Source organism: Chiloscyllium plagiosum, unplaced genomic scaffold, assembly GCF_037043375.1.
Source record: "Chiloscyllium plagiosum isolate Xiang-an unplaced genomic scaffold, Cpla_swu_hap1 HiC_scaffold_4, whole genome shotgun sequence".
NCBI classification, from domain to species: Eukaryota; Metazoa; Chordata; class Chondrichthyes; order Orectolobiformes; family Hemiscylliidae; genus Chiloscyllium; species Chiloscyllium plagiosum.
In genome coordinates, this window is record NW_028270142.1 from 142,918,696 (window position 1) to 142,930,861 (window position 12,166).

The 12,166-nt window shown below is 44.0% G+C and overlaps 1 protein-coding gene across 1 annotated transcript in view; it reads left to right on the forward strand.

The window, feature by feature from the left end:
- LOC122548761 (cadherin-2-like) overlaps positions 1–11,304 on the forward strand; it is a 184,848-nt gene extending 173,544 nt beyond the window's left edge. Inside the window, exon 16 of the mRNA XM_087985884.1 lies at positions 9,935–11,304. Within this exon, the coding sequence (XP_087842010.1) occupies positions 9,935–10,144 (210 nt within the window). The 3' untranslated portion in view covers positions 10,145–11,304. The remainder of the gene's footprint in view (positions 1–9,934) is intronic.
- The last annotated feature ends 862 nt before the right edge of the window (positions 11,305–12,166 follow it).

The following is a 12,166-nucleotide window of genomic DNA, read 5'->3' on the forward strand; positions in this document are numbered from 1 at the left end:
AAGTTCTTGATTAGTGGTGCTGGAAGAGTACAGCAGTTCAGGCAGCATCCAAGGAGCTTTGAAATCGACGTTTCGGGCAAAAGCCCTTCATCAGGACGGGTAGAAGGCAGGAGAATGGGGTTCAAAAACATAGCGGCCATGATCGAAAGGTGGAATAGTTCTAATGGGTCGAATGGCCTAATTCTGCTCCCAGGTCTTTTATTCAGATGCTGACTTGAAGGCAGTCGTATGCCTCAGTGTTCACCTCATCGATCTTGCACCATTTTGCCCGCTGGGGATGGGGAGCCTGGCCAGAGGGTGGGGTTAGGCCTGTCTGCATTTGCTGCAGTACCCAGTGCAACCACTGGGGGCAGGTAGAGAAACACACAGGGGAGAATGGATTAGAAGGATATGGTGACTGGGAGTGGACCCACTCTCACAAGCCAGCTGAGCTGAATAGACTTGCCCAGTGCTGGAAATGCAATGAAATGCCTAATCCCAGTTTGTCAGTTACTTACAAGTATGGATTAACATTTCGGTGTGTTAATTTAGCATTAGCAATTGATTGCAAATTGAGCTGTTGCAGTTGGAAAAAGAAATCCCTTTTAAATCGTTTTTGGATTTCACAAAAGACTTGACCTTTTTTCATTAATGAAGATTTCTATGACCGGAGAGAGTTCTTTTAATAAAATACAAGTGAAGATGCTTCTCCAGTGGATGCTTTGTACTTTCTCACCAACTGAGTGATGCTGGGCAAGGGTTTAACGTAGAATAATTAGTCTTGCATGTAACGATTTTTTTATATAAAGACGTTTCATTCATAGAATTTAAAAGATAGTGTGAGCTTGTGTATTGTTATGATCCTGGCTGATGTTTCTGCTGGATATCTTAGATCCCACACCAGATTGTGCCTTGATAGATCGTTTTTTGGGGGTGTTTTTCGTTTTGGTTTTAATGAGTTGTGTCTCATTGAAATACAAGCATGCAATGCTGCAGGTTTGATTTTAATAATAAAACAAGAATTTGTAATGTAAAAGCAATGAATATAGAATAGATTAAACCAAGCTACTTACATCTAACACAAATGTAAAAGATCAAGGGGAAACGTTTAATCCCCGTAAACCAAATAACTCCTTTACATATTCCAAAAAATACTCCTTTCCAGATCCCAAAACATCCCCTTACGGTACTTGTAATAGCGAGAATCTCCTTTTCCATCCCCTCTGTAGTGCTAAATTTAATTAGCTTCAGCTCCCAACCTGAAAAAACCCAATGGTGTTTTATTGGAGCTTAAACTTGCTCAGTTTCAAATAACCCCTTCAGGGATTTGCTCAAGCACTTCTAGTCTATAATTATTGCTAAACTCCATATAATTATGTAGCATATTTTTAATAAATCTAACTTGGCTCTCCCTTACTTGAGCAATTGGTTTACACATGTAGTTTTAGCCAAGTGTCCTACAGATTTGCCCCACAATATTGGATGTTTCCCTTAAACTTAAAAAGTCCAGAACCTTGCATCGGAAAACTGTGTAATTGATTTTGCTCATTAATTCTCCCGAGCTAGACTAAAGTCTATTAGTTCTTGAAGGCTATCTCTCTCAAACTGTTTTAAAAGAAATCATTGTGGCTCCAGCAAAGCAGATGTTTAGATGCAGAAAACCCTTATGCCACTAGTTTGAAATCAAAAATACAAGCTCAAAAATAAATGATCTTAAAATATGTATAAATTGCTGCACGTGACTCCCTTTGGACAACTAATAAATTGAAAAATTAAAATCTGAGTGGCTATTCCAATTTGTCTGCTTGAGCTTCAGAGTTTGATAATAATTTGCCTCTGTGCACCACACTCCTTGCTTATGCAGCAGAGATTGTGTTTATTTGACCTGAATGTGACGCATTGGCTTGTTGTGAGACACCGAGTGGAAAATAGCCAATTTTCCACTTTAATAATTGAAGCAGAATAATTATGACAACACATTTCCAAAGTCCTGCGTACAGAGAGTGTGAAGCATAGAAATTGCCATGGTGCAGTCCTGAAAATATGCTGAAAGGCAGACAATTTATCAGTCAGCATTTGATATTAATTTTAAATCACAGCGTTGAACAAATGGAGTTCTGAGAGTTCCATAATGAACAGCTTCATCAAGAGGGAGCTGGTTCCCACACGTCTGATTCAATGGAACATTCACAGCAATCATGAGAGCATAATGAAAGAAGGGAAAAGAAAGTGAGATACTGTGTCTACACAACTTTTCTCCTGCTGTAGTTTGTCATCTTTGTACAACCGACAGGAGAAAAGAGCAGCATTTGTACCTCAGGGTGGTTTCCAAATGTTTTGCAATCAACTAAATCTTTTTAAGGTATTGAAAAGTATATTTTACTTTACCCAGTGAGCGATGAACATGTGGAAGCCTCTATTGCAGGACTAGACAGGGTAAAGACAGACCAGGTGTTCCCGATGACTCAGACGTACAGAATCAGGGGGTCACAGTCTAAGGATACGGGATGGGCCATTTTGGACTGAGGTGAGGAGAAATGTCTCCATCCAGAGAGTGGGGAGCCTGTGGGATTCTCTGGCACAGAAGGTGGTTGAGGTCAAAACATTGAATGTTTTCGAGAAGGAGTTAGATATAGTTCTTGGGACTAAAGGAATCAAAGGGTCTGGAGGAGAAAGCAGGAACTGGGGCCTGAGTTGGACGATCAGCCATGATCGTAACGACTGCTGGAACAGGCTCAAAGGGCTAAATGGCCTCTTATTTCCTGCAGTCACTGTCGTTAGGAACATTTAAAAGACGTTTGGATAGATAGATGAAGAGGAAAGATTTAGAGAGGTATGGGCCAAACTAGTGGTACTAGTTTAGTTTAGGAAACCTGGTTGGCATGAGCAAGTTAGACCGAAGGGTCTGTTTCCGTACTCTGTGAGTCTGACATCTAAAAATCAACTGGGAAGACTGGGATATCTTTCACTGGAGCGGAGGAGGTGACATTTTAGAGTTTTGTAAAATCAAAAAGGGCGTAGCTAAGGTAAATGAAGCGTGCCTTCTCCCAAGAGTGAGTGATGGAGTTCAAAACTGGTGGGCATATTTTTAAAGTGAGAGGAGAAGGTTTTAAAAAAGACCTGAGGGAGAATGTTTCCACACTCATTCCTGTGTGGAATGAACTGCCAGAGGAAGTGGTGGGTACAGGTACAACTACAATGCTTAAAAGGCATTTAGATAAGTTCATGAATGGGAAAGGTTTGGGGCAATATGGGCCAGGAGCAGGCAGGTGGGAGTAGTTTAGTTGGAGTGTGTGGTCGGCATGGTCTGGTTGGGCCGAAGGGTCTGTTTCCCTGCTCTGTGGCTCTAGAGCTGGCTGAGTCAGGATCACTGATGTGTCCCCCTTTGGACTTTGTTGTTGCTAATGCAATGTCTCCTTGACTCCTCGCTTTTGTCACGTCATTGTAGGTAAGGTTTTCACTCCTGCTTTGAAGTGTGAGAGCCAGGACTGACTGACTGTCACAGTGGACCAAAAGCTATACAAATCTGCAAGGCCCCATCACCCAATTTTCAGCCCATTGCACCCATGTCGCAGGGCTAGTAATCCAGGGACCCAGGCTAATGTTCTGGGGACATCAGTTCAAATCCTTCCGTGGCAGGTAGAGAAATTTAACTTCAGTAATAATGGAATTAAAAGCCAGCCATGGAACTGTTGACTGTCAGAAAAAAAATATGACTTCAATAGGCAAGTAGCTGGCTTTACAGGATAACATAACTACTGTCAATTGCCACCTGAAATCCATCTGGTTCAGTAAATGTGTATGCAGGAAGGCAATCTGTTGTCGAGCCTGGCCTGGACGTGACTCCAGATCCCACAGCAATATGGTTGTATCTGAAATGGGCCCTAGTGAGGTGCTCAGTTCAGGAGCAAAGTGAGGCTTTGCTGGCAACACCCACACGCTGTGGAAGGGTGAGAATGTTCTGATGCCTGCAGTTGGGCTCTAACCAGTAATTTGTACCATATACGTTTTGATGAGCCCTGCACAGCTATATTCTTCTTTTCAGTTATTCTCCTTATGAGTAGAGACGTAAGTATTTATTTTTAGGGATAAATGGACAACAGCTGTTTCCAGTGGCTGACAAACCTGGTAGCCAAAGGCAACAGATTTGAGGTTTTCAGGGATGACTGCAAAAGAGTCACGCAACATGGTGAGAACCATTCTGTGTGGAACCGGAAGTGGTTAGGATTAGGGCCACACTGTCTGTGAGAGTGAGAAGTACCTTCCAGATGTTGTTCTTTTCATTCTTTCACGAGATGTGGATGTCGCCAGCGAGGCCAAAATCTGTTGCCCTTCCCTAATTGCCCCTGAACTGAGCATCTCGCTCAGCCATATCAGAGGGCAGTTGAGAGGCAACCACATTGCTGTGGGTCTGGAATCACGTGTAAACCAGACCTGCTAATTTGGCAGATTTCCCTGCTTGCAGTTCCAGAATTTACCAATTAAATTTAAATTCCAAAATGGAGCCAAGGTGGGATTTGAATCTGTGTCACTGGAGTATTAGCAACTGCCTCTGGATTACTAGGCCATGGAAATTGTAGCCTACAAAAGGGAATAGGGTCCATACTTTAAGGAGGAAAGGACTTTGGAATATGTGGAGAAGGACTAACTAAATTAATTTGAAAAGAGCCAGTACAGGTTCTGGGCTGAATGGCCTCTTGCTCTGATTGACTGATTGTTGCCTGCACTGTCACTGATGTTCTTTGTCCATTATCCTGTTTTAGCTTTTTCACCTTTGTGTCCTTGACATTAAGAATATCCTGTAGAGTTCAGAGGTTGCTATCTGGTTATTTTTGAACTTGAGAAAGCCAGGGTCCCCGAGCTTTGATCCCATTACCTCTGGGCCTGCCTTCTGCCACTTGTTATTCAGCTGGGACTTCAAATCAATGCCACCGTCTCAGAGCTTTTTGATGATTCTAGTGTTCACTTTGTTGTTCACTATGGAACTGAAACCTCTCCCATTGTTCAGAATGAGTATAGAAAGTCTAGGTGTCCCAAAGCAAAATAAAATATTCCTGTAAATGCTGAAGCAGAATCTAGCCTGTGTCTCAGGTATGTACGTCTTTCTTAGAACCTGCTAATGGGTTTGATTCTATTTTTCTTGTGGCATCAGTTACATTATTCCCCAAGTTCGTACAGATTTCGTTCCTGGGTGGTCTTAGTAAATCTGACCATGCATGGAGTCCTGTGAATGCTGCTGGTCTTCAGATTTTATTGTCACGTGTACCCGATGCAGGAATACAGTCAAAAGTGTATAAGGTCGCCATTCTCCAGCATCATCTGAGCATACAAAAGGCAGGATTGAAAACAGAGGCAAAAATAAAAGAAGAGATGTCCAGATCACTCCCCTGCCTCCAGACCCTTTGATCCCTTTAGCCCTCAGAGCTCCTTGAAAACATTCAGTGTTTCGGTCTCAACCACTTCCTGTGGTAGAGAATCCCACAGGCTCCCCACTCTCTGGGTGAAGACATTTCTCCCCATCTCGGTCTGAAATGGCCCATCCCGCATCCTTAGACTGTGACCCCGCCCCTTCCGCCTCTGGACTCCCCGGAAACATCCTTCCTGTTTTTACCCTGTCTCGTCCGGTTAGAATTTTATAGGTTTTTCCGAGACCCCCCCCCCTCATTCTTCTAAACCCCAGTGAATATTGTGCTTCGGGTGGCACGATGGGTCAGTGGTTAGCACTGCTGCCTCACAGCGCCAGGGACCCGGGTTCGATTCCAGCCTCGGGCAACTGTCTGTGTGAAGTTTGCACGTTCTCCCTGTGCCTGCATGGGTTTCCTCCAGGTGCTCCGGTTTCCTCTCTCAGTCCAAAGATGTGCAGGTTAGGCCACACTAAGTAGCCCATAGTGTTAAATGGTTTGGTCAGGGATAAATATAGGGTAGGGGAATGGGTCTGGGTGGGTTACTCTTCGGAGGGTCGGTGTGGACTCGTTGGGCCGAAGAGCTGTTTCCATACTGTAATCCAATCTAACTAGTTCAGACTATCTTCATACATCAGTCTTGCCATCCCATAAAAGGGATACTAGAACATAGAAGAACATAGAAGAATACAGCGCAGTACAGGCCCTTTGGCCCTCGATGTTGCGCCGATCCAAGCCCACCTAACCTACACTAGCCCACTATCCTCCATATGCCTATCCAATGCCCGTTTAAATGCCCATAAAGAGGGAGAGTCCACCACTGCTACTGGCAGGGCATTCCATGAACTCACGACTCGCTGAGTAAAGAACCTACCCCTAACATCTGTCCTATACCTACCACCCCTTAATTTAAAGCTATGCCCCCTCGTAATAGCTGACTCCATACATGGAAAAAGGTTCTCATGGTCAACCCTATCTAAACCCTGAGGCACTGGAGAACATTCTGGCCTCATCTTTGTTTAGCACCAAGTGATTGTCCCTCGCAGGGATGCCTCAGAGTACAGTTGGAGACTGAGGGCTAGGCTTAACAGGATGTCCTTAAAGTCAGAAAGATGGATCATAGAATCCCTACAGTGTGGAAACAGGCTATTCAGCCCATCAAATCCACAACGACCCTCCAAAGAGCATCGCAGCCCGACCCAAACCCTATCCGAGTAACCCTGTATTTCACATGGCTAACCCACCTAGCCTGTACATCCCTGGACACTATGGGAATTCCTCATGGCCAATCTACCCTAACTTGCGCATCGTTGGATTGTGGGAGGAAACCGGAGTACTGAAAGGAAACCCAAATAGGGAGAATGTGCCTGAGGATGGAATTGATCCCAGGTCCCTGGTGCTGTGAGGCAGCAGTGCTAACCACTGAGCCAAATGTAGAGAAACTGTTCAGACCTGTTGACAGGAACAAAAACCAGAGTCATCTATAGGAAGAATAATAATAATCTGTTATCATTGCACCTTTATAATAACCTCTTCATCTTGAACGTTTTAACTTAGTAAAATATCCCAAGGTGCTTCACAGGAGCACGATAAAATAAAATATGACACTGAGGGGAGGGCGATGGAGATAGTGGCGTAGTGATAATGCAGAAACAGATAAATATCCTGAGGGCATGGCTTCAAATCCCATGACAGATTTTAAAATTTGAATTCAATAAAAATTTGCAAGGAGCTGACCAAATGATGAGCAGTTGGCTACTGTTGTGGACAATGCTATGGCTTTCAGAGGTATATGTAGCGCTGGATTTTTTTTTGAAGAGAGGTTTTAAGGCAGAGGTACAGAGCTGTCTATTGAAAGCCCTTAAATATACAGCTTGAGGCACCTTGGGGGGTTTTCCCCCCTAAGGTTGGAACAATAGAAGCAGCCTGAACGGCTGAGGCCAGCTCCCCCAGAACCAGGATTTTTAGTTTTAGCTTTTCAGGTGCAGTTGCTGGGGGCTTGAAGCTGGGTTTGGAAGCTGCAGTACATCTCTCCCCACTGCTCTCACTCTCTCTGAGATTTCTCTTGGTTTTTCTACCTGGACTAAAGAATTGCCTGTGAGGCTATCTACTTTACTGAATTTGCCTTTGGAAGTGTGTTTTTGGAAGTTACTACACTGGAACAGTTACTGTTTAGTAGTTAAATAATCTATTATCCTGTTAAGTTTTCCAGGTGAGTTAATTATTCCCGTTCCTCCTTCCTTTTGTTTGTATTTTAACCACAGAGTATGAATGAAGTGTGTTTGACTTCAAGTTTGACCAATCGAATTGCATTTAGAATGCAACTCCTGACACTTGTCTTTAAGATAAGAAAAGGTTGGGGTTTAGGCTATCTTCTTAACATTGAGGAGGTTTGGACTGGTCCATAAACATGGTCAAAGCAGGCAGCTCCCTTCCACCCTTCTCCAGGGTGTTTAGGGATGGGCAATAGGCACTCTCATCCCATGTACAAAAGGGCCATTCGGCCTGCTGACTGCACATTGAACAGTACAACACAATTCAGGCCCTTCGGCCCTCTGTGTTGTGCTGGCCTTTTATCCTACTCTAAGATTGTACTAACCTACATACCCTTCATTGTACTATCATCCATGTGCCTGTCCCAAGAGTCACTGAAATGTCCGCAATGTCTCTGACTCACTGCCACTGCTGGCAGTGCATTCCACACACCTACCTCTGACATCTCCTCATTTATGGGGCAGCACGGTGGCTCAGTGGTTAGCACTGCTGCCTCACAGCACCAGGGTCCCAGGTTTGATTCCAGCCTCTGGCGACTGTCTGTGTGGAGTTTGCACATTCTCCCCGTGTCTGCGTGGGTTTCCTCCCACAGTCCAAAGATGTGCAGGTCAGGTGAATTGGCCATGCTAAATTGCCCATAGTGTTAAGGGCATTAGTCAGAAGGAAATGGGTCTGGATGGGTTACTCTTCTGAGGGTCGGTGTGAACTGGTTGGGCCAAAGGGCCTGTTTCCACACTGTAGGGAATCTAATCAAAATAACCTTCTTCCAACCACCTTTCAAAATTATGCCCCCTCATGATAGACATTTCAGCCATGGGAAAACATCTCTGGCTATTCACTCTATCTATTCCTTTCAACATCTTATACACCTCTATCAAGTCACCTCTCATCCTTCTTCACTCCAATGAGAAAAGCCCTAGCTCCCTCAACCTTTCTTCATAAGATATGCCCTCCAGTCCGGGCAGCATCCTCTCTAAAGCTTGATTCTCTGAGGGTTGTTCCACTTGGCTGATTTTCCTGCCCCATCCCTTCAAATATTTATCCACTTTCCTTTTTGAAAATTATTGCTGAATCTGAAATCACTCCCTGACCACTCAACCTGATTTAAAAAAAAGTAAAATGTATTCCCACGTCGCCTCACGTGCTAGTGAGATGTTTTGTTGCATTGTGTTCTGTCTGCCACGTGCCTGTTTTCCCCACCAGTCTGTCTGCATTCTCCTGAGATACGGAGTGTGACACCATCAGTGTAGAGTCCCCATGAGGACTTGACGTTGTTGTTCCTTTAGACCTTGGGTGAGCAAATCTGAACGGTGTTCTGTCAGCTTTGGAATGTTACCTTGTGTCAATGAACCAAAGTCGTTTAACAGTAGCAAAGAGAGAAAGATTCAAAACGGAATCGTGTTTGCTCCCAGTGAGGACTTCAAAAGACTTTTGATGTTATACCTAACCCACTACATCGTCATGGAAAGAGATCACAACTTGAAGGGTATCATCTTAACATGTTCAGAGCGTTTGGTCTGGTCCATAAACACTACTGATTGCCATAAAAACCCATCTGGGTCACTGATGTCCTCTGGGGAGTGAAATCTGCCATCCTAATGTTGTGAAACTTGAAAGGGTTCAGAAAAGATTTACAAGGATGTTGCCAGGGTTGGAGGGTTTGAGCTACAGGGAGAAGCTGAACAGGCTGGGGCTGTTTTCCTTGGAGCGTCAGAGGCTGAGGGGTGACCTTGTAGAGGTTTATAAAATAATCAGGGGCATGGATAGGGTAAGTAGACACAGTCTTTACCCTGCGGTCAGGGAGTTCAGAACTAGAGGGCATAGGTTTAGGGTGAGAGGGGAAAAATATAAAAGAGACCTAAGGGGCAACTTTTTCACGCAGAGGGTGGTACGTGTATGGAATGAGCTGCCAGAGGATGTGGTGGAGGCTGGTACAATTGCTACATTTAAAAGGCATCTGGATGGGTATATGAATAGGAGGGATTTAGAGGGATATAGGCCAAGTGCTGTCAAATGGGACTAGGTTAATTTAGGATATCTGATCGGCATGGACGAGTTGGACCAAAGGATCTGTATCTGTGTGCTGTACATTTCTGAGAGTCACTGACTATGTGCGAGGGAGTGTTGGCCACTGAGCTGTTGTACATAAATTGTGAAAATATCAAAAGCCTGCAGGGAACAGTGCCACTGAAGTTGCACTTAAAATTTGCTCACCCACCATTTCAATATTAAACAGCAGCTTTTCGTAATTGTTTCCATTTTGTTTACGAAAATTTCAGGGGCTGAAGGCCGCAGACAACGATCCCACAGCACCCCCTTACGACTCACTGTTGGTGTTCGACTACGAGGGCAGCGGCTCCACGGCAGGATCTTTGAGTTCGCTCAACTCCACAAGTTCTGGCGGAGACCAGGACTACGACTATCTGAATGACTGGGGCCCGAGGTTTAAGAAGCTGGCAGATATGTACGGTGGTGGCAGTGACTGCTAGGAACTCTCTTCTTTCCAGCGCAAGTGGGAATGTTTGCAGACTTTTTAAGAACTTCTGACTGATTTATTTCCAGCAACACACACACACACACACACACACACACACACGAAAAAAAGAGCTAGGCTTTTACATGTTAGTCAACTGGTTAAAACGCACGTTCAGTACAGGCTGCAAACTACTTGCGTGAGTGAAGTTATCGGTAAACTGACACTGTTTTAAAGGAAATATTGATAAGAGCTCTGTTACACTTGAATCTCAAAGTACAGAAGCACTGGGATTTTGTGCCTTTTTGTACACTTTTTTGATCTCCAGAATCATTAGATTTATGTTACACGCTTTAAAAGTACCTGTGACATTTTTGAAGTGATAATCCTCTTTTCTTGATCCTCTCCAACGGCAACACAGTGGAGGGGCTTAGGGGAAACTCAGTTAGACGATGATGAGCTATTCTCTGCTTTTAGTTTAAATAAGATGCTAAAGACACCAAATCTCCTGGGTTTTTTTTAAACATCGCCTTTTGTTTCAGCGGAGAAAGTGAGCAGATTTCAGACCACGGATTTTGAAAAGCACTGCAGTACATTTGAAACAGGCTGAGACTTACAGAAGGTGGTCCTGATGTTCGTCACAGTGCTGTGAAACTTCCATTTTCTCAAGCCACAAAAGAAAATGAGAGTTGAAGTTCAGCCTCGAGCTGAAAAATGGTATTAATTTTTTTTTCTTTAAAATCTGTTGTACAAAAAGAAAGTGTACATAATGTTCAGAGACTTATTCGACAGACCAGTTCCAAATCATGTTGTCAGAAAAACAAACTTTGGGCAATTCAGATTTTTCTTTTTTGCATGTTTTTACCATTTTGTTTTCACGAAGGGAATTGGTGTTGACGAAGAAATGCTTTTGGAGCAAGTGGTGTTGACCAGTTTGAAAATTTAGATAGACCATGACAACTATTTTTCTTTTCTAATTCTTAACTAGCACAAATGTTTTACATGGTTTGTACCAAATACCAGGAGGGGTGGGAGAGATGCTGGTAGCACATTCATTAAGGAAGAGCTTTTGAACCAGGAGAGAATTGTGACGATGGCTTTTGGCTATTTTATTGTGTACCAGAATCAAAACATTACACCTCTGGCCCGGATATAAATTAAAGGCTACTTTTGGAATTTTTTGCTGGGGTCTGACTTCATTTTATCAGCATGTTGCAGGAAATGTCTGTCTATGATTAACTGCGTCATTTGCCTTCATGGAAATCAAGGATCTCTCAGATTTACAGCAGAGGTGAAGGCCCGTCATATCCACACTGGATAACAAGTCGCTATCCAGCTTCATCTCACTGGGGAAGACATGATGTGGAGGTGCTGGTGTTGGACTGGGGTGGGCAAAGTTAGGAGTCTAGGTTAGAGTGGCGCTGGAAAAGCACAGCAGGTCAGGCAGCATCCGAGGACCAGGAAAATCGACGTTTCGGACATAAGCCCTTCATCAGGACTGACAAAGTCAGAAGTCATATGACACCCAGGTAATAGTCCAACAGGTTTATTTGAAATCACAAGCTTTCAGAGCACTGCCCGTTCAGGTGAACCTGTTGGACAATAACTTGGTGTAATGTGATTTCTCACCGAGGAAGAGTCATCCCAGGTCCAAAATGTTAAAACTGATTCTGTCTCCACAGATGCTGCCCGATCTGCTGAGTTTCTCCACTTTTCTCTGTGTTTGTTTCAGGTTTCCAGTGTCTGCAATATTTTGCTTCTAATCCCACTATCGCTCTGTACTCCTTATAGCCACTGGCACCTCAGGTGGATATCCCATGTATTTGGTAAAGGGGTTTCTACCTCCAGCACCACCCAGATCACTACCACCTTCCGGCTGAAAGATTCCCCTTGATCCCTCATGCCCATGTGTCTGAAATCTTATATCTCCTTGTTACAGAACCCCATCCTAAGGGAGGAGATTCTTTCCTCTCTTGTGGATGTACCCGTCTCTCTCAAATCTCCCCTGTTCGAAAGAAAACAGCCCCGGCCCATCCAG